The sequence below is a fragment of the Varanus komodoensis genome, unplaced genomic scaffold (assembly GCF_004798865.1).
Source record: "Varanus komodoensis strain SLA01 unplaced genomic scaffold, ASM479886v1 scaffold38, whole genome shotgun sequence".
In the NCBI taxonomy this organism is placed as follows: domain Eukaryota; kingdom Metazoa; phylum Chordata; class Lepidosauria; order Squamata; family Varanidae; genus Varanus; species Varanus komodoensis.
The window spans coordinates 7139695-7162282 of NW_025335909.1; the positions used below are offsets into that span (position 1 = coordinate 7139695).

Genomic DNA, 22588 nt, shown 5'->3' on the forward strand with positions numbered 1-22588 from the left:
CGGAGCACTACCATCCTTTGCTTCTAGCCCAATGAGTCTGAAAAATCACCATTTCGGACATGTTCTCCAGAGTTCGACCCTTCATTTCATCCATCTCACTCTTCACTGCAGACACTCTCTCCAGTTCCTCCTGTGTGTAGCTGTATCCAGAAATACCCTTCTTGTCTTCAATTGTTTGCTAGGAGCAAAGGAAAAGAGCACAACTCTCGGTATATGGGCCACTCTTTCCCTGCTGACGACAACACCTCACATGGCCTTTGAACACTGGCCGTGCTGGCTGGGATCAAGATTTGCCATCCAGAACCTCCAGAGGCCACCCCAGGTTAGAAGATAGTGGAAGATGAGCAGTGGAAGCTGCAATGGTTCTGCAGTGCGACTACCACAATGTAAGAAAGCCATGATGTGAAGTTAAGGGCTGCCAAAGGTTTGTTTTTGATGGAGATATATGAAAATAATTAAGAATGGCTCAGCTGGTGTGCCAAGACATCTTCTGTTAAAGCCTCTTTCAGCTTCACTGGCCAAAAGCCCAGTGGTGTATATGGTGGAACTGCTTAGAACAATACCTAAATGTTTTAAAAGAACCAGTTGCATTTGCAGTAATCCATTACTTTCATTCATCCAGGATAAAGCTATTCTGAACCTCCTGTTATTTATTTACCTAGCCATGTCTTTCATGCACAGATTAATAATGTTTGATCAAGCAAAATGAGATGACTCTTACATAGATTCTGCTGTGTCACAGAAGAAATAAAGTGTTCTCTAAAGATAATTGGGTGGAGGGAAGAAAAGAATTAGTCCTTTAAGATATTTGGTCACAAGAATTTCCATATTTTGCTACATATTTTATAATATAACTTATATTTCTGATAAAAATATAAACAGTTATAGGGAAAAGGGCATTTATAAACACAAACAACTTTTTGTCAACATGAAGGGTGAAATTAAAAATGCCATGAAAGACTACAAGAAAATGACCCTCAGATATTCCAGATTGTTCTAATCACTGTGTTTTCATGGACTTCAACATATGTGGGAACCTGTGCCAGTTAGAAGCAAGAGGCAGGCATAATTTCATCTTCTGAACACTGAGATGCAAGAGCTGAAATATCCTGTCATATAAGGGTTTTTTTAAGTCTAACATATAATGAATACTATATCATTTCAATAAAACTGTATCAAAACTAAAACAAAAAATTGCATTGACACCTAAGGCTTCGTTTAAGACCCATCTTTTATAGCTCACGTTAATGTAACGCTGTAATCACGAAATTAATTTACTCAACATGTCCAGGAGGTGACTCCCTGGCTGCTCCCTCAAAAAACACCCTTTCCTGGAGACTGCCCGATAGGTTTGGAAATGCCTCAGGAACACCTGCCTAATGCCACCTCTCTTACTTCCTTCAAATCTTTCAACAGCCACCTTTTCCATAAAACTTTTGACTCAGTCCCCTTGTTCCCATGACCTTCTGCGACTAAGCCAATAAACAAGCTTAAGCAGATGCGACTGACATGATTGCAGATTCTTTCCCTGCCTCCACCCCTGCTTTCCTCTGCTATTTCTCTGTATCAGATTTTAAATGGTTAGCCCCTTGTACTGCCCTTTTGTACTATGTGAAGCACCTGCCACATCGATGGCACTATATGCTAAATAATAACTCCTGTGTAAAGAGTGTGGATGTAGATGCTCCCTTGCCATGCACATTCCCAGAACAGACAGGATGAGCGAAAGACTCATTACCAACTGTTGCTGGATGTCCTCATGGCGCTGTGTGAGAAGCTCCTCAGTTCTCTGCAGGATGCCAAACTCAGCTGTAATTTCTGCTATTTCCAGACGCTTCTTTTTATAAAGTGTGTTTTTGCTTCGAAGCTTATTAACGTAACGCTTAAACTGAAACAAGAGATAATAACAGGTCTTTGAAATGCAAAGAAGTTGGATTATTTAGCACTGCCTCCTCCCTGAGACAAATCTTTTGGACCCAAATATATCTCTCAGCAGAAATCAAACAACATTTCACTTTTGAAGAAATGGGCTGTGTTATACAAAGCCCTTCTAAGAACAATATCCATTTAAAAGGCTAAGCACAACCAGAAAACCCTCTGTAGAAACCATATGTTCTATAAAAAGTGTCCCAGGCAAGGAGCCCACCCATGAAATCCAGCCAGTTCACCTGCCATCATGTGCAGTGGTGAGACTGAGGCTTTGTCCACCTTACTGTACTTACTCTTGTAACTATTTTTACAGCCATAGGTTACAATTATTTTTCATGATTTTAGTGATTTTTTTAAAAAAAGTAAACAACAAAGCCAGTGAAAATTTCTGATAATAATCTGAATTAGATACAGGAAGACCTCCTTTAATGATCTCAGCATGATAGTATAGAAAAAACGTTTGCAGAAGATATATACTGAGAATTATGGAGCAGATGGCCAATTTTCCTGCCAGTCCAATTAATGCAATCAGGATTTCACAAGCCGCTAAAAACATTTTGTGTGAGCAGATCCCTGGCAGTGACAAGCCCTCCAGAATCACTGTGTGAGACCTCTGGAACGGCACTCAGGCACCCATGTTGGAACATGATTTAGCACAGTCCCCTTCCTCTCCCACTTAAGCACTGCTATATCCCAGTGGGGTGGGAAAGAGTTAAGTAATTGTGAGACTGCTACCAAACTCTTGTGGAGAAGCTGATTTCTCAATTTATTAAAGAAGAAAAATAGTCTACTGTCTGCTCATCAGACAGGCCAAGCAGGCAATTTTTTAAAATTAATATTGATTAGGAAGCTCTTTCAGGGATGCTTGTGGTTAGTTTACCGAAAGCTGCCAGCAGAGCTTGATAAATGTCTTTATTTGAAAGACATCTTTCATAATCTAGCACCTCATATTGCCAGGGAACTCAAGCGAATGTCCCAAATTTAAATAAACAATAATACTAGGAACAACTTGGCTAAAAAGCAGTGAAACATTCCTTTGCGCAGATGCTGTCAACTGTCAACTCTAGAGGGGCCTTAGCATGCTCTAACCATTAAAAGGGGGCATTCCCAGCTCATGCCCGCTTCTAGTAGCAAGCACCACTTAAAGTTGCTTAGAGGAACTCAACAGGGCAGCCCACAAACAGCTTCAGCCTTACATTTTTATACATGGCAGGAACACTCCACTTTGGAAGTTGCTACACTGAATATCAAACTAGGATTGGCTATCGAGTGGTGGTTCCTGCACTAGCACAAGATTGCAGACGTGCTAACAGAAAATGCTCCCCAAATGCTCGCACGAGAAAGTTCTCTAAAACGTCTGGTCTGTGGTGGTCAGAAAAGAACTGCTTGGGAAGAGGCTTCTCCACCTCTTGTGGCACACACAGTATGAAAGGGTTTCCTCCCTTGAAAGAAGGACATGGGAATGAATGTCTGCTCTAGAAGTTCTATGACATCACTCTGGGCAGGGCCATGATCCCTTGTGCATGTCTGCATAAAAAGCTGAATGCAGGACAGAGCTGGTGGCTGCTAGGCCAGAGTTGGCGATTCGAGGGATGCTGCTTGGTCCCTTGGTTGCCAGCCCATATTTTTAAAAATTAGCAGAGTTCCTGAATCCCAAGAAGACTTCATGATGCACACAATATGGCCTCAGGCATGGGAGCTCCCTGCTCCTGTTCTCTTCACTTAGTCACTTCCTGCTTTGCAGATTAGAAGGCAAAGAAACGAAAGTTACAATGGCAGTGAAGGAGGACGAAAAAGCCCAGAGAGGAGCCTTTTTCATAGCACCAAACTCAATTGCTTTACTAAAATGGTTCATTCATTTACCCTCTTGATGGCATAGTTGTCATTACATGCTGTCCATCCATCTCCAACTTGAGTGACCCTATGAATTAATGGCCTCCAAAATGCCCTGTCCTTGTTAGCCTGCTCAGTTCTTGTGAACTCAAAGGCTATGCCCTCCTTCATGACATCAATCCATCTTGTATTTGATCTTCCTCCTCTTTTTTTACCTTCAGCTTTCCCCAGTGTTGTCTTCTCCAGTGAGTCTTGCCTTCTCACGATGTGCCCAAATTATGACAGGCCGAGTTTCACCATTTTTGCCTCTACGGGCATGTTCTGGCTAATTTCATTTAGGGGTCTTGTCTTTCTGTAAATCCAGTGTATACAGAAAACTCTTCGAGCATCAAGTTTTGAGTGCATCTCTTCTTCCAGATGACCTTCTTCACTGTCCACCTTTCACACCCACACATAATGATCAGGAATACAATAATGTGGATGATCTTGGCCTCAGTCCCCAGTGAAAAGCCCTTGGAATGGATTATCTTTTCTAGTTCCTTCACTGCTGCCCTTCCAAGTCTCAATCTTCTGATTTCTTGGCGGCAGCCTCCCTTTGAATTGATGACTGTACCAAAGTAAAATCTTTCACAATTTCAATTTCTTCAGTGCTGACATTAGAGACATGTAATTCTTTTGTAGGCCTGATTTTTGTTCTCTTTATGATCAGTTGCAGTCCTGCTTTTGCACTTTCTTTCACTTTCACCAGGAGTTGTTACAATTCAATTGCTGCTTTCTGCCAGTAACATGCTATCATCTGCATATCTTAAGTAACTCGTCTTGACTTCTTCCTCAGATCCTAATCTAGCTATCTTTGCATCATGTTCTGCATACAGACGGAACACAGATCATAGAACAGAATCATAGAACATCAGAGTGGGAAAGGTGCGAGGAGGGCCATCAGGTCGAACCTCCTGCTCAGTGCCGGACTCCAAGTTAAACCATCCCTCTCAGATGGCTGTGGCTGCATCTTGAATGTGGGAAAGTATTTGTAGAGCTGAGGTTGCCTCCCATCCTTTAGGTCAGTTCTTGCATCATCCTAGACTTGAGTTTCTGGACATACATCTTTTCAATGCTTTGAGCTTTCTTTCTGATTAAGCAGCAGCGACCTTCTGGAGCTCGCTTTCCTTCCCAAGACTTCTGCTAATCACCTACTTGTCTCTCTCACTCCAGAGTCCCTGCCTGAACTGGACTAGAGCTCACTGCGTTCAGGATCTCTGCATTTCATACTGTCTTCCTACTCACTTCTGTAACCTTGGATACTTACATAATAAGGGTATGTTCCACTGAACTTTAAAATATGGACCTCTAAAAATTCAATCAATTTCTAGGAAATGAAACTGCTTTTTTATTTTCCTGGGGAGAATTAAAAATTTCATTTAGACTCCCCAGAACCTGTGTACAACTTTGAAGAGTACTATGTGCTTTGAAAAAGAACTAAAAATATCTCTGGCTTACCTAGGATCACTTGTAATTGAACCACCTACCCTTCTAAGCTTTGGAATGTGATTCTCTAATTTTCAGGATCTGACAGCTGCAACGAGAAGCTTGCCAGCACTGTCGGGGTTCTCTTTTCTTCATGGTACTTGTTCCCAAAATTCTTTTATGTCTTGCTATCTTTACAACAGACAGCTTTAGCCCCTAACGTCTTCGCAGATCCTACTGAAAACGCACCAGCTTCCCCCCTGCTGCTGGTTGTCAACTCCCACCAAGTGCGCAAACACTGACCCTCACTTGGATTGGAAGGGTCGATGTTCCTCTGCATTGTTAAAGGAGAAAGCAACAAGCTGCCTAGTAAAAACATAAGCTGGGCTGACCTTTCCGTGGATGAAGTGCTAAGACCTCAGCTGAGGATACAATTGCTGGTATGCGAGTGACCAGGCAGTGGAGGCATTAATTCATCCAAGGGCCAGCCTTAGCGAGGGCCAGGCCATAAGGGGATACAGCAACCCAAGCTGGGACAGAGGCACACAGTAACCCAGATCTAATAACAAACCATTTGGATCTGCAGCATTACAGCCAAAGTATTAACGAGACACACTGATTCGTCTAGAGAAAATTAAGACAAGAGGAAAGCAGGTTAGCCACCATCCCTGGAATGCCCTCCCTCCCATATTTTAGGACTTTAGAGTACATAAGAATTCCATTACCTCAAACCTAAAGAGTGTCCTGGCCTCTGTCAGGACCCCCATGCATCCATCCATTCTCTACCACTGATTATTTGATAAATCTCTGCCATGACTTTACTCAACCTGGTGCCCACAAGATGTGGATTCCAACTCCCATCATGATGGGAGCTGTAATCCAGTAGAACTGGAGGACCCTAGTTTAAGGAAGTCAGCTGTCACATTTTTTGCTGTGTGTGTGTGTGTTTTTAATGAATTCAGGAGCCTGGAGTGTTAAGAATCCCTTGAGGTTTAAAAATAAAGAAAATATGCAAAACAGAGTTTATCTAACTCATTCAAAATAAATCCCAACATGTTCTACACCACCCACAGTAACACTGAACACAAAGCTCCTGTGGTCCCTTGTAGTCTTCTGTTTAAAAACATGGCTGTGTGTGACTGGGTGAAACAGGGTAATATGATAGAGGTTTAAAAAAATTAAACATAATATGGGGCAAGTTAATTTCTTTTTCTCTCGGGGTCATCCAATGACTCCAACAGAGAGGAGATCTGGGACAGACAAAAGGAAATACATGAATGCCTACAGCTCATCCCCTTGTTTCTGGCCTTGAAGAACAGATCTCCTTCCTCTTCCATTCCCCTCCCCTTGGGTGTCTTGTTATTTTACATTATACACCTAAGGGCTGGGCCTCTTTTTCTCTGCACTGATATGAGCCACTGTAATTATGTGAATAGTGGGATAAAACTGCACTAAGTACATACATTAATAAATATTGTTTATCATTGAACTATGGAACTCACTGCCACAAGAGAGCTGATGACCAGTAGCTTAAATGTCTTTTCAGTGGGATTAGGCCATAAAGGAAGAGGTAGTTTCTCAATGGCTAATAGCCATGATGGCTCTAGGAAGCCTCCAGAAAGAGGCCGTCTGCATCTTGAGTATCTGTTTGTGACACAAGTGCAGGAGAAGGCTACTCGCCTTACGTTCTGCTTTTCCCAGATTTACAACCAAGAGCCAGCTTACTCCAGTGGTCAGAGTGCTGGACTGTGACTTGGGAGGCCTGGCTCACTGGGCCAGTCGCAAACCTTCAGTTTAGCCGAATTCACAGCATGTGCACTGCTTTGGACTCCTCAGATCACAAGATGCACTAGAGTGGATGGATCCCAGCCTGATCCTGCAAGGGTCTTCTTGTGTTTCTGAAAAGAGGCTCCTGTAGCCGACACTACTGAAGTCAGAACATATCTGAACATATGTCTCTTCACACATACGTATCTGTACTTCACACTTTCCCTGCTCCATCCATGTTGCAACTTGACTATAAATTCTCAGCATCATCACTGGCGTCCACCAATTTCCTGTTCTGCTGCTGTGATTATTCTTAACAATATAGCTAGTCAACAGATTGTTCTCATCAGATGCGTTGACAATGTGGAACATTCTTTTAGTGTACTTTACAATACAGTGAACATGCAGCAGATAAGGCCAAGTGTCTGTGGCTCACTGGCTCTTTTGCAACACTTGGCTGCCGGCTAATGAAGCACTGCCTCCTTAGTAGCCGGAACATCATAAAGCTCAGAGTGCCAGCTGTCAAACTTAACTGAAACAAAGTTCCACTGTGGCTCTAAAGCCAGTCTACTATACAGGAGGAAAGAAACAAAGGCTCTGGACTAGGCAGGTTCATAGAGTAACAGAAAATAACAGAGTTGCCACGGCAGAGGGCATGAGGTGCCAAATCTCTTAGGGGAGTTCAGTCTCAGAATGCCGTTTTCGTTTAAAGACACTAATCTCAAGGGTTTGTCATCTAGCTGTCTTATGTTGCAAAGACCAACTGCTGAAGCCATATTTGGTATGGAGAATAGTGCCCTTGACTTCAGGCAGAGATGGTAATACATTAGGGGTGGCCAAAACTCTTAGCTCCAGTCCTTCACATGCAGAAAGTTCCTGCTGCTTCGCTCTCCTTGGACTGTGTTTCGCATAAGCCGTAAACTCTCCCATCTTTTCATACCTGTTCATTTCACTCCTCTTCCCCACCCACCTGGGCATGGCCCACAATCACAAGAGTTGATGAGTTGCTGCTTCCCCACCTGTCCTTCCATCTCCTCCCAGACCCATGCATCATTCTCAAAGCAGAATAAGAGTGCCTCTTTTCACAGGCTGTGAGCTGCATGCGTCTGCCAAGGACAAATTGTGAACCACCTTGAGGGGGCTTCTTTTTCCCTCTTTTTTTTAAAAGAACCTGCCTGGCCAGCCCTGTCATAAAAAAGCAACACAGATAAGGGGGCACCAGTTCTTGGAGATTAATGGGAAACATGCCAAGAGGTGAAAAACACAGGCCAAAATGCAAAGGAAGGGGCTCTGGGCTTCTGATTCACTAACATCAGCCTTCCAAACAATGAGCCAAACTTCTGAAACACAGAGGATTTCCCAAAGAAGCCCGTTCACCCACATTCTTCTGTGTAAGGATCTCCACTGCTGGAACAGAGTAAAAACCTGCTTCACAACCTGCTACATTTTCTCCTTGCAATGGCCTGTGATTACCTCATCCCCTTTTAAAACCTCTGCACCATTCAGCTCCTGGGCCTGGCTTGACTTTTGCAGCATTTGTCTTTCCAAGTTGGACAACTCTTCCTTGGCATCCTGAAGTTCTTCTGCCTTGGCTGCCTTCTTCCGCGAAATTATGGAGGCCTGTGGGGGCAATGCAGACCCATCAGCAGCAGCAATGCAGAAGGCAAGTTTAAACATTTCAGGTAGGCTAACGCAATGGAAAGAGCAGGCATGTTCGAGGCCCAGGAAGCTGGCATTCAAGACAGACTTGCAACTCAATCCTCAGAAATTACTAGCACAAGGGCCTGCTTGCCCACACATATTTATGGTAGTTATTTTGAGCACATAACAGCCTCAAAAGGAGAAGAGGACTGAGTGTTCCCCAGAGTTTGCTGTCTTGTTACCTAGAAGCAATTCTTCATCACCATACGCAAGGGAGTTTGTGCTGTGTATTCATTTAATAGTGCAAAAAGAATACTCTTTATTTCTTCCAATGCAGAACTTAAGGTAGTGGTCATCATGGGGTAACCAAGTGCTCTCCCATCCAGGAACTGTCCAGACCCAGAGTGGGTTAGCCTTAGCAACATACCTGCATTATATTCCCCGAGGCCATGCCCTGGGACCCCTGTGCTGTGTGAAGAATCCAATCACCCCAGGCACTCAAACTATCAGACTTTTGACACCACCATCTGATACTGTTTTGGAAGCAGATATATATAGCAGTGACAAACAGGATTTTGCAGTTATTTTGCCAGGAGATGCTCAGAGCTGTACAGAAATGTACAGTGCAGAGGGTAAGGCAGAAAAGAACCACATTTCAAGAACTGGATAATATTCTTAAATGCTAGTTCTTTAAAAACCCCCACAAAGAAACATATGATATGTACTAGGGAAGTAACTGTTTTTCCCTATTACAATCCACATGTTTATCTGTGGTGGTTATGGAGAAGAGAACCTTGTGAGCTGCCTTAGTATTCCTTGCAGGAAGAAGAAAGGTGAGATATGCATTTTATTAATATTATTGTTATTGCTATTATTAAGATTGACCTTGTAATATTGCATTAACATTTCAATAGACAACACTTTTCCACGATCTTTTGCACCTGTTATCCAAGACCATTTTTAAGGCAGCAATCTTATTGTGAACTTAGCCAGAAAAAAGGTCTTTAATTCCCAGCATGCCCCAGTTTGCAGAGCTGGCTGGGGCATGCTAGGAATTGCAGGCCCTTCCTGTCTAAACTTGCAAAGGATTGCAGCTTTAAACATTTTCACCTTGCTCTTCCACAATTGCTCAAGGCAACTTATAGCATTTAATTAGAAATGTCAGGGATTGACCCCGTGGTGTCACAAATGGAAAAGCACTCTCTCTGCTCTGAAGTGAGGCCCTCCACCCATCGCACATCAGCCAGGCTGCATGAGCTCATTCTGCAGACGGTGGAAATACAGAAGCCGATTTAAGCGACGGCATATGGTATCATTAAAGATAGCCATTCGTGCATTATTTTATTTTGTGCAACTCCTGGGACAAAGAATAAAATTAAAAAAAAAAAAACACCAGGAGGCGCCTTTCATATTAGTGCTTGTGCTACATTTTTAGTATTGCCTAATATTTAATACGAGCATAAATACTTTTCAGAACTTAGCTGATTATCAAAAACCAAAACACTACAGACCAAGAATCAAGGTTCATCTTATGTTACAAGGTCCTTAAAATCAAAGCATGTCCACCATTCTTACTGATTAATAGTGCATATCACATAATTGTGTAGGTAGTTTTGGAAGTAGTCTCCACTCTCTGGATTAAAGAGCCTTCTGCATTCTGCCTCTCAGATGGTTCTGCCTATGTATTATCCAAGCCCTCTGCATTTCCAAACTGGGCCCATGATGATAAATAGTGTTAAAAGCGCACGGGGTGCTCTTACAAAGCCGACGAAAGCACCCTGTGGAGCAGCGCAGGGGCTGCCATATGTTTTTGACTAAGAGGAGCGCTCCGAATTCCTGGAATGGCTCATCCAAGGGACGTCAGCACTTTATATTAGGAACCAGCTGGTCTCTTGTACCAGCACATTATGTAGCATTCTTAACCTTGTAATGCATTGCACACAAAAACAAGAGGCTTCAGGTCACATTCACAAAGCTAAAAGCACGCCTTTTAAAAATGTATCAAATATTTTGATCACTACTTCTGGAGCCATCACACAAACACTCTCGCATCAAATCTGTAGACATACCAAGATACCAGCAAAATCTGAAGTCTCACGCAAATCAGCTATAGTTTGCTTCAAAATTTTACACAAAATATAATTCCACTGTAGGCTACTATGCATGAATTTTGTTCTTACCTGTTGCCGATACATTGAAAATTTACTATCGATTGGCTCATACTTCATCATCCTCTTCTCAATTAACTGATTTATTTGTGCGTTGACCTCTTTTATCTGGAGTAATTAATTAAAACATTTAAGAGGGGTTTTTTAAAATAAGCAATGTGAAATAAAGTCATTTTGCTTCACTGGAACGAGAGATGGAATTTGGAAACAGAAACAAGTCCCCAAAATGGGTTCAAATCTCAGTGGCAGAGTCAAATGAATCACTGTTACATCTGAGGTCCAAGGATTTTGAGTAGCTTCTCCAAAACAATGCAGGGCGTTTGAAAAATGGTAGTGGTGCCTAATCTAAGCAAGTTTCAGTCTCCCCATATCAGAGGTGAAATCCTACGTTATTAGGCAAACTGTCCAAACCAAAGTGCCAAGAGTATAGTAGCCCTGTTCTGCTCAAGTTTGCCCTTTTGTGCTTGCATTTGGTCACCAACCTAAACAAATCTTAACATTATGGATGTTACTGCAAAACAATCTCTTATGGCTACCCTTCTGGAAGCTGTTATATCCAAGAAATGACTCTGATTTACGAGTGAACTCTTTTCGTACAGAGGTCCGTGGCTTTGCATGTGCAAGTTGTCTAAACACCAGCACCCTTATATATCTTTGTACCCTGGCTCATTCCTCCTCAGCAGGAAAGAGGACGCGGGTTCACAGAGGACACGGATGGGTGCGGGGGTTATTTAGCATAAATTTCATAGTTCTGAACTCAATTCAGTATACAATAGTGAAGGATCTTTCTTCTTTCAGCGTTTCACGAATATGAGAGCATTGTGTCAAAGAGCCATCTCAGCTCCAGTTCATTAATACAAAAAGGGTACCCCAGGATAATCTCCAAGAAGGCCAAAGTCATCCTGGGATAACCCACATGATCTATTTCAGGGCATTCAGATGATGCACAGGCAGATCTGTTTCAAGAGTCCTGGAAGTGCCATGCACAACAATAGTATGCCTTAAATCAAAGGTCTGACAGGGGATCAGTTACCCTGGGTGACATGAATGTTCCCTTTGCTGTTATCCTTATGTCCTGCTGGTGGGTTTCTCCTGGGCAGCTGGTTGGCCATGAGGAGCAGAATCCTGGACTAGATGAAGACTTCATCTGATTCAGCAGGCTTATCCTTATGGAACTTACTGACCTGGTTCACACGTTAAAATAACCCTTTAAAAAAAATCCTGGGTTGTGGTGAACAAAAGTGGGAGCAAGCAATAGCACTGGTTCCTGCCAACTGATTGCTCCTGCTTCAAACAGGGGAAGCTGAACTATCAAGAGATGCTCCATGCCAGGTTGGGAAGTATGATACACAAACCAGGAATTCTTGGTTGTTTGTCTCTCAACAAACTGGAATTTGCAGTTATCACATCATACATAGCAATCGAGGAATTGAGTTGCTTAGCCTCAGAAGGAGTGACAGGATGGCAGAAAACTAGCATGTTCACTTCAGCTTAGTTTGCAACAACCCACTATTTAAACAAACAAACAGGGTTGTTGTAACATTTGATGGGGCATTATTTTAGTCTGTATCCTGCACTTGTACATATAGACTAAATTTGGATGTAACAGCAGCTTCAGGCAGCAACTAATTAATTAAACTGATTAACCCACAAACTGTGGGGAGGCATACCATATGCAAGCCATTTCCTATTTGTTTCAACAGTCCTGGAATGTTGCATTCAAGAATTGTTATTGTGACATCTGAACCCTACTAACAACAATGGGGGCTTAAGTTAGTTGCAACAGGCTTTTCCTATATAGGTTGAATAACACATCTATATTCAGCTGAATCGGGGCCATCCATCCAACTTAGCTGATAACTGGAGCCTTGATCTCAACTTCATAGATGTTTTATTTATTTATTAAATGTTATATCTAGGAATACTCCAAAAGTCCCACCACCTAAAACAAAATACTGAATTCAATATATGCATTTTTTAAAATCTTAGGTACTTGTGCTCTTCTACAACTCTGGCACAGTATACCTTCATAAGGAAGGAAAACCACCCACCCACGACACCCTAATTCTGATGGAGAAAGGTGGATGATTTTGCTCATTCACAAGGCCAATTTTGGCTACTTGGAAGAACAGGGTGTCTCTTAGCTGCCTCTCCATATGCCTGATAAAACGTCAGAGGCATATCTGGAAGCTGTTCAAGTTCAGCTATGTAAATTTTTTCTACTCCATGTAACTCATGTTTAGATTGCCACAAAACAATTAAGATACAACATTGCAATCAAAGATGTTAGTGACTGCTGTCAAGTTCTTGGTTTCATTTTGCATCGAGTAAAAGTGAGAGAAAGGAGCAAGAGACCTGGTCATAAAAGAGCCATTTAAAAATAAGTCCAACAATGGTTATCCAATTGCAGATAATCTGTTTGAATTCTGTCTGCAACCAGTAACACACAAACACACACTTTTTGAACCCTTAACCAATGGGATTTCTTTTTTCTTCTGTCAACATACTTTAGTTTCAAGTTCAGTGATGTCAGACTGGCTCATTGCTGGTTCTGCAACCACTTTTTGTAAAAAATACAGTGACTGCTTCTTTGATTCCAGTTCTCGAGGAAATTTTTCAGAGACCAAGTATGTATTGAACTTCGTCTCTTCTTCCAGTCTCTTCATTAAACCTGAGAAAACAAAGAAGCCGCCACTACATCAACACGTCTAAACAAAGAAACAAGAATGGCAATTTGGTTTCATACTCTAATAACTGTAATTTAACCCAAACTACTTAGTAGTCAATTACATTAATTTCTGCATCAACTAGCAAGACTTCAGAGTTGCAATTTATATGGTATGTGGACAAACATGCACATACTGGTCTTCTCCAAAAAGCCAAGTATTATTATCACCTTTCTGGAAATAAATTAAAGAGTGAATAAAACAAAACATATACAAGACTGTCTTCAAGGTATTTAAAATTTTCATGCAAGAAAAGCATGAAATATGGATACAATAGCTCTCTACAATACAACCATGAGAGTGTTGAAAATATAATAAGGGGGAATATTTGAATTTTTGAAGTCTTCTAAAATAAATACTGAGTTTTATGAATCATAGTTAATGCTACTCTCACTTATGAGGAAATCCATTGAAATGAATGGAATGTTGGAAGCAACTCTACATCAAATCTCTTGATGGTGCCAGAAACTAGAGAAGCAAGTTAAAAGCCCCAAACTGACTAATTAGGCCTGCATGTATGCACACACACACACACACACCCATTAATGGATGGCCTACTTTAGTTGCTGCACATAGAGAGTAAAGTGTTCCCAAACTTGCAAGATTAGTCATGTGGAGAAAGAAGTTACCCAATTCTCTTCCTCCCCTGCAGTGTAACTGAATGTTTTCGGAGAAGTCTGCCTGTCACAAATTCTTGGGCCAGAAAAGAAAAAAAGTATGCTTTAGGGCTTTGCATTATCCATTTCAGAATCTTTTAAAAATGCTTTCTTTATAAAACCTCTGTATCCCTGCTCTGTACTATGTGCTTGGTTCAAAGCCTTAAGCTCATTTGAGTTCCATTTTGCCAATGGCATACTTACATGTGAAAAGCTATTAATAGCTATTCATCATGTTTTCCGTTCAGATATTTTTATTGTTACAAGAAAGGTTCAGGAAGAGTGAATTAGTGGCTTGCTCAGACACGCAGGAATGAGACACCCTTTCTTGCTTGACTGTATGAATGAACTTGCCCTAACTACACATTTCAGTACCTTCCCCAATATGTACAGTGATTAAATGCATACATCTGAACAAAACTGCTTGAAATCCAGCTCAAGGCAAAGCACGATTCCTCTGCAATCTGGAGGTCTCTAGAGCGCTTTAAACTCCAAAAGCACACATACAAGACACAACCATGGTCATCATTAAGCAAGCAGTAAAGTTAACAATAAAACTTATGGGGAAAAACAATCCCCGAAACGTGAAATAAATTGAATAGATTTATAGATTTCAGACAGAACACGGGGCAAAGAGACATGTTTTCTAACAAACATGAGCGCGGGGGGTGAGGGGGCTCCAGCTCAATACTTCCCTCGTAATGCTAATCTTACAGGGGAGACCTGGCAGGCAGAAGAGAAGGGGCTTCGCTGTTCCTGCTGGTTCTCTCCTACCAGTCTCCCCCTTCCTTGTTTCCATCTCCTGTGAACTCCTTTAAACCCCTCCAATCCTAGACTCGGCCTTTCCATCCAGCAGGCTGTTGAGGCCCGCACAAGCTACTGTAAGAATAGGGAGTGGGTATCGGTAGGGTTATTATTGCTTTATTATTATTAAATGTATTAAATGGGATGCAATTCAGGTGGAAACTGTGTTGGTCCAGTACCTAGAACAACTCAAAAAGCTCTCTTTTTGGCTACAGTTACAGTACAACTGGACTGCCTTTTTACTCTAATCCATGCCCATTTCAGAGCAGAATATCTGCTCTGACTTTCATCCTCAACTGTTTCTGTTCACTTTCCCACATCATTACTGGATTATACTTTTTATGTGAGAGTAGCAAGGGATACTGCCTAACTTTTGCTCTTGAGTAAGCAGGCATATTGAATTGATTAAATTGTGGCTATATTACAGTAAACAAGAAGTAAGCATCTTTTAAGGAAAACCTTTGAATCCTAGGTCTTGGTTGAAGCTTGAAGCCCTGCCAGAAGATGACATTAAGAGTGTATAGATCTTTTTTTTTTTCAAAAAACTGTTTCCAATCAATCAGCTAAAAATGATATATTCTGGTATTTTTAAAGTTTTTTCTACCTTGATTTACAGGACACATAATTCCCACTGAGATGAAAGGGTCAACCTTCTAGTAATGGATGATAACACCATTATGTAATGTGAACAACAAGTTATGGTCCACCCAGAGAGAAGTACTTTGCAGTCTCTCTGAATTCAGTGAGAGAAATTTTAGTGGGTGCTTCAGTCTCGTAAAGTGTTCCAGTTCATCTGGACAATGCCTAGTTTTTCGGTTGGCTTATGATTAGTATTAAAACTAAAAATGGTCAGTATGCAGTATTGCCATTGCACTAGCAGGAACAGTTGCTACTGCAACAGGAAATTAGTGCTGGCTGAAGCAACCCAAGAAACTGAAGCTTCCTGAATGGGACAAGCCAGTGGAGGTCACAGAAAGGAGCTGCACTGACCTGTCTCCTTTCGGAAGCTGTGGCTTTCTGTGCCAGAGATGCTACTTCCCTTTGTGTGCGCTGTCCATTCCGACTAGCACAGGGTGCTTACAGCTATGTGGCTGCCAGCTCCGGAGACTGCCCAGCGGAATGTCCTTGCAGCCACAACTGTTTGTTTGTTTTCTGTTTTGTAAGCCAAAAATATGACACATTTCTTTTTTCTTTTTTTTGGAGAGTAACCACCAAAAGAGAGCGGCAAGAACGCATATCTCATGCTTCACTCAATACGAAAGGCCTCATTTTGCTGATGAGTCTCTCCTGGCAAAAACAATAGCTGTTGTTCACAATGTCGACAGGATGACTTGAATAATTGGTCCTTGTCCACATGCAGAATTCTCTTTGTTGGCATTTCTTTGAGGATTAAGAGAGTTTATTTTACAAATATTGATGAGGATAAGCAAGAATAACTGGTAAGGACACAATTTAAGCTTTTCTTCCCAATTGGCAGTGCCCTAATAGTGCAGGGCTAGGTGGGTTCCTAATAATCTACACAGGTATTTTGTCCTTTGCATTTGAGTTTAGTGAAACCAGCGAGCACTTATTTCATAGAAAGGGAGATCTGGTGTGGAGGCCCTCACAAAGGGTTCACACAGCACATTCTTCCACACGGCTGTATACGTCCCCCTCCTCCCAGCTCCCTAACAGCAGCATCTTTTCCTGATTTGTAGCAACAGATGAGCCATTTTATAACAGCTCAGAAATGAGCTGCTTCATTGTTGTAGCACATCACATATCCACTGAAGCAGGTTTGCCTGCAAGCGTCCATAGCTCTTCTTGGTGCTCTGCCTTTAAGTGTTGGGAACTTGTGTTCCCAAGTCTGTTTGCCAAAGCAAATGTAAGAGGGCTGCCTGGAGAGCGGGAGTGGGGGGGGGGGGCATTTGCAGTCAAGAACTGACAGTTGAGAGCACCCTGTGGCCTCTCTCTCCCTGGACTACGGACGGCCAAGTGGAGGCAAGGGAGCTGCTTCCCCATGGCAACATCTGGCAGCATAAGGACCCAGTCTTGGGAACCACAGGGTCCAGACCAAGCACTTGCTTCTTTCCCACTCAGTTGTCGCCCTTCTTCCCGACTAGCCAACGAACGCTTGGCCGCAGCACCTTGTTATGGGACAAGACATCAGGCATGCTTTTATGTCAGAACGTAAGAAAAGCCACGCTGGAAGGGATCAAAGGCCTGCTCAGGCTTGCATTCTGTTCACCCAGCAGCCAACCAGCGATCTGCGAGAAGTCCACAAGCAGGACTTGTATACAACAATACCCTCCTGCTCGAGCTCTCAGGAGCCTGCGTACGGAGGCGTTCGCTTCACAGCCACAGTTAGTGTTCCATTTTTGAATATTTTCCGATCAGAGAAAGGTATATTAGTACCAAAATACTTTCCTTTTTAATCGAGCAATTTATCAGAGGGATAGAATGTTAAAAGCTGAAACACCTGAAATGGAATAGAAGTCTTGTCAAATAACACAAAAGAATTCTCGAGTGACTGAAAAGAAATCAAACAAATAACCTCTCCCAACAATGCACACCCCCAACAACAACACAGGATTATCAGTGCACATGGCACTATGAAGCGTCACAAAATCTTGAAGAAAGATTCCTGCCTCAAGAGAGGGGCAAGAATAACAAGAGATAATTGGAAAGAGCTGCAGTTACCCATTCTCTGGTTTCATTTATGAAATAAGATCAAAGGGTTATCTTAACATTATTAACAATTATAAAGCAGTAGCCGTGCATATCTTAGTGTTCAAAGGTAAATCATAGACAAAACTTTAGAAATACATAAATTTACACTAAGCCAAATTTTTTCAAATGAAAAGCTACACTCAGGAAGGATGTAAATGTACTTTTCTTTGATTTTTTAAAAGTCCTTCTTTGGTTTTTTGGCAGGAGATGTGGAGGAGGGGGAACAGCATTTCAGAACTCCTACTTACTTTCTGGCTTTGAATCCAATGCTGCATGACGCATATCCTTGAGCTGGAGTTGGACTCTCTGCAGCCTCTGCTCTGCATGAAAAAGCTTAGAAATATGCACAGATCTATTAATAAATTTAATCTGTGGAAATATATACACATACAATGAAATAATGCAAAAAGGGAGGAAATATCTAAAAGGACTTAGGCTGCACACAATGTGCCCCCCCCCCCCACTTCTGATGAGAAGTAATAAGAAAGCATTGCTATCAGCAGATTTGGCAAGATAAAGCTGCAACCTGTTCTACTGTTGAGCTGACCCAGGGCAGGAATTGTGATGTGGGTGTGGCAATGCTTGGGAGTTTACTGGCCAAGCTCACAGCTGGGAGACCTCTGGCAAGGGTCAAAAGATGAGCATATGATACTCAGAGGAGCACGCCAAGTCCAATTCTTGTTGTACACAAGAGGGCCTGTATGAGGGGCATTTCAGACCAAGAGCTTTCCCAGCTGGCATACCCAACAAACCAAGCATTCTGGTTTCTGGCTTTGCCAGTCAGAAAACTTTGGAAACTCATACGTGGGGCTTCAAGGCAACTGGCTTGCCTTGCTTTGTCCCCAGCTTCTGGTATGCAGAAGTATATATGGATTTACATCCATACCCCCCAAATGTCTCCACAATCGGCATCAAAAGCCACACTAAGAACAGCGTTAAACCTCTGTGAACCAGGACTGCCACTCAGTCACAACAGTAGTGTCTTTTAAAACCAATTTATAGATCTCCTTTGATGAAGCAAAATAGGACTGTTTTTTTAAATCTTATTTCAACTGCATGCTTTTGCCCAGATACCTGGTTCTTCTGCTCTTGCTTCTGCTGGGCAAGAGATTCCTCTCTCTCTTTCTCCACTCGAAGCTGCCTGGCTGTTTCAAGCATTCGCTGATGATTCTGCACTGTCTCCACCTACAGAGAGAAGGAGAAGTGATACACATTAACCACCACGCAGCTGAGAAATCAATTAGAGAGGGATCATGTGTCTCACAGATTCACACCACACTTCCTTCCCACAGCAACACTTCTTGGAGCTGGGCTCAAGGTCTTCCAGCATTTTGGACCATTGCCTGGGGAAGATTCCCTTTCCTCCTGTCCGCCATCGGATTCCTTACCCAGGCATGCTGCATCTTAGACTTAATCCCTGTTTACATTCCCCAGTCAAATTTGCCATCCAAGGAGCAGCTTGGCAGTTCTCACTTACCCGCTTCTTGAGACGCTCCACTCTTTTCATCAGCTGATCCTTCTCTTCTTCCATAGCAGTGATATCCTAGAAAGCAGCAGCATGAAAAACACAGCAAATGAGGTGCTTCAGATACAGGATTTGGATCAGAGAGAGTTATTTTTCTATAGATCTGGAACTAAAAGAGCAGAATCCACATGATTTTCATGTAAGTGTAATCAGTTTTGCTTGGGATGCTAATCATAGCACCTTATACAAATTAATCAAAGTCACACCAACATATTTGAAGAGATGCATTTAGGACTAATCCACATGCTATGGTAAATGCATAACAAGTAACCAATTCTACTTTCTGCATGTGTTGACATTCATGTTTAAGTGCAAGAGACCCTGATCTGAATCAAAGCACTGCACAGGAGCAGGGGGTGATGTTTTCCATTGTTCCCCTCCATGGGGGAGCTAAAGCAAAAAATGCCCACTAGCATCAGTTCGGCTTCTTTCCCCCTTTTTTAACCCCTGCACATGTAGTGGGGAGAAAGGCCAAATTTGGGGGAAGGAGAAAATAGCAGCCCCTTACTCAATGGTCCCAATCTGAGTCAAGGTTTCACATGCTTACACAAAAATTAAAAAGTAAGGATCCGCTTTATGCTATGCATTACCTTACAGTATAATTTAGACCTTAAAAAGAACTGGTTAATGGTTCAAGGTAGAGAGGAAAACTATGCAGATATTTAACAGAGGGAATATCAGCATACTTTTTTTAAAAAAAGCACTGACTTCAAGGAGCAGTTGAATGACACAGTTACTAGTGGGTAGAGGGGTTAGTAAAATCAGTAATACAAGTCATTTTGACCCTAAGGCAGTCATTCCTATTTGAATGTTCTTCTGTGTAGCTCCATTTTATTTACTAATACTTTTATATCTTATTCATCAATTATTTCCCCCATGGCACCTTACATCCATTCTACATTAAATAGCTTTGTAACATACAATAAAGTTTAAAAAGTAGATAAAAGCAGCATAAAAACCAAATAAATTCAGAGCTTTCTTTTAAAGCCTGGAATAATAAAAAGGTCTTTCTTTGGTTCCTTGCTTTGGCATATAACATAACCACAAATAACACGTTTTGTTTTGTTAGCCTGAAATATATTACAACACTGCAGGTGCAAACCAGACAAAGTTAAACATTTTTTAGGGCCAAGCATGTCTCTTTTAAATGTAGCTTTTACATTTCATATTATAACTGTTTCTATTGGTATGTGTGCTTCATATTGCATTTTTATGCCACCATAAACTGCCTTTGGGCAGCAGAGACAACGACTGTGATGGTGACAGAAATGTAAACACTCTGCACTCGCTGACTAGAATCACAGGAGCTGAAGGGCCTTTGAATGCTTCACTTCGGCAGGATTGTGCCCCACATATCAGCTTCCTGGGCACCTCTATAATCTTTGCAGTAGTGTTTGGCTGCATCTTCGTTGCCCCCAAGCCCATCGACTGTTGGCAGCTGAAGCTCCGTTTAGGTCTGCGGCCTGATAGAGCGATCCTGCGTGGGGCCATCTGCGGCTGGGTCTTCTTGCCAGTTATATTGGTTAGTGTCCCCACAAAATGGGGGGAAAAGAGCAGTTTGCCCCAACTTGCCGACCTCCAGGCACCCTGGACAGTGGCCACTTCTGTTACTTCCCATGCAACGCTATGGCATTTTCTCACCGCAAATAGAAAAATGGAACTCTTGGGTTCAGACATCATGACAGACAGCTGTGGGTAAGCAGAAACCATACAACTGTTTCTTGTCGTAGTGCCCAGGCTCAAAAGAAGCAACTAGGTCTGGACAACACAAGCTCACAATGGCAAAAAATGACGACTGCTTGTCATACACACTGATGATGTGTGAACCTAGTCAAAGATAAGTGTCAGAGGGGAGCAGAACTCCTGTTCCCTCCCCCTCCCGTTCAAAAGTCCCAATGTACCACATCCCATTCCAAGATTTGACCTCAGGTCTCATCCCTCTTCTGCCAATAAAGGAGTCTTGCAATAAAGGAGAAAAATGTTGCTGTACATGTTATAATGAGGGCCACCATGAATGTTCAAAGTACCACAAACAGCCCCCCTCCAAAAAGAAGCCTAAAGCAGAAAACTAACAAGCCCTTATAACGTTACAATGTCAGCAAGGCTACTTGTTTTACTTTATCCATGCTCAGGAAACCAATCTATTTTCTTATCACAGGAATTTAATGTTACTTGCTTTTTCAATGACTCAGAAAAAAACCCTTTTCAAAATTCATATTGTTTTTACCCTTCGTATTTCTGCAGTTGAGAAACCTGATGTCTTGAGCTGTTCGCATTCTTTATGTAGGTTTTTGAAGGCTTCCATTAGTTCTTCGTACTGCCAAAAAAAGAAAAAAATTCTTCTAAAACTTGTGCTACAGCATATTGACCCCTCAGCACTATATTGTTTACATTAGTTACATTCACATAGATCACAATAGTGAATCAAGGGCTTTTCTTCCAAGCTCAAATGAGCAGACCAGGAGACAACCCCCAGCCCTCAATTTTTCTGGCTTGCAAACTACAAGCCAGATAAAAAGTCACATTTAAACCATGTTTGCTAGCATTTCTCGATTCCTTAACAAAAACAAAAGGAACACACAAAATAAATATTTGCACTGGACAACAGCCAGAATTGTTGATCTCTGGTCATAAAATAAAATATTGCACATATAAAAGCTAGGTATCATCAGCAAAATCTCTTATCTTTTGCAACATTTAAACAACCTGCAATGGTTATATTGTTTTAAGGATGGTGTATTATTACAGTTTCTATTTTGAATAAGCGAGGAGATTATTGGAACATATTTTACATAATGGAAACTGCAGAGTTGTATCTTTATACAAATTAGGAGTGGCACACATTGAACAAACATACAAACTACATTCCTTTCTCTAAAGGCAGCTTTTGTTTAGCTATTTTATTTATAAATCTGGATACTGTTGATGGAGGGAATGTTTGCTTTAACTTCCATACAAGTCCAGGGCACTTTCTCTGCTTTTATCTGGCAAATGCATATACCTGAAGAAAAATGAGGTATTGTGTTATTTTGGCTCTTCTACCTACTACAAATTAATTAATTGTACAGATACTTTTTTTATTCTAGCAAAGCCCGTGGACCACATCTGATGGCAATAAATTCAAGATTTCTAGGAGGCAAGAAAAAGGACCAAGGAGGTATTGTCGGGAGGAGAGCAGCTCCCACGTTCTGCACTAGGCCTCGCAAGGCACTCTCTCCTGCAAGCAAATGCAAACCTACCAAGACACACAGCACTCCATAATTAAACAATCCCTGATGCATCTGTTTTGGGTTTATATCTTAGTGGGTTTTTTTTTTCATTTTCTTATACTTAGTCAAGAGTCCATCATTTACGATGCCTTTTGCA

The 22588-nt window shown here is 41.8% G+C and overlaps 1 protein-coding gene and 1 long non-coding RNA gene across 7 annotated transcripts in view; one reads left to right on the plus strand and one right to left on the minus strand.

Moving 5' to 3' along the window:
• Positions 1 to 22588, minus strand: part of IFT81 (intraflagellar transport 81) — a 37169-nt gene that overhangs the window by 8353 nt on the left and 6228 nt on the right. For 3 of the 6 annotated variants that reach the window (XR_006415708.1, XR_006415709.1, XM_044440598.1), the window contains exons 5-13: positions 21450 to 21539; positions 19175 to 19240; positions 18772 to 18882; positions 17946 to 18030; positions 13310 to 13473; positions 10815 to 10910; positions 8467 to 8613; positions 1739 to 1888; positions 50 to 178 (exon numbers count right to left, since the gene is read on the minus strand). Coding sequence is in view for 3 of the 6 variants with exons in the window: in XM_044440598.1 (XP_044296533.1) it covers positions 50 to 178; positions 1739 to 1888; positions 8467 to 8613; positions 10815 to 10910; positions 13310 to 13473; positions 17946 to 18030; positions 18772 to 18882; positions 19175 to 19240; positions 21450 to 21539 (1038 nt within the window). In the remaining 3 variants the exon portion in view is untranslated. Of the gene's footprint in view, positions 1 to 47; positions 179 to 721; positions 760 to 1738; positions 1889 to 8466; positions 8614 to 10814; positions 10911 to 13309; positions 13474 to 17945; positions 18031 to 18771; positions 18883 to 19174; positions 19241 to 21449; positions 21540 to 22588 lie in introns of those variants that run through there. The other 3 variants (XR_006415710.1, XM_044440600.1, XM_044440599.1) reach the window with 3 other exon arrangements.
• On the plus strand, positions 173 to 22517 carry LOC123028586. Its single transcript, XR_006415714.1, has 2 exons — positions 173 to 386; positions 22309 to 22517. It is a non-coding gene; the product is annotated as an uncharacterized LOC123028586 (long non-coding RNA).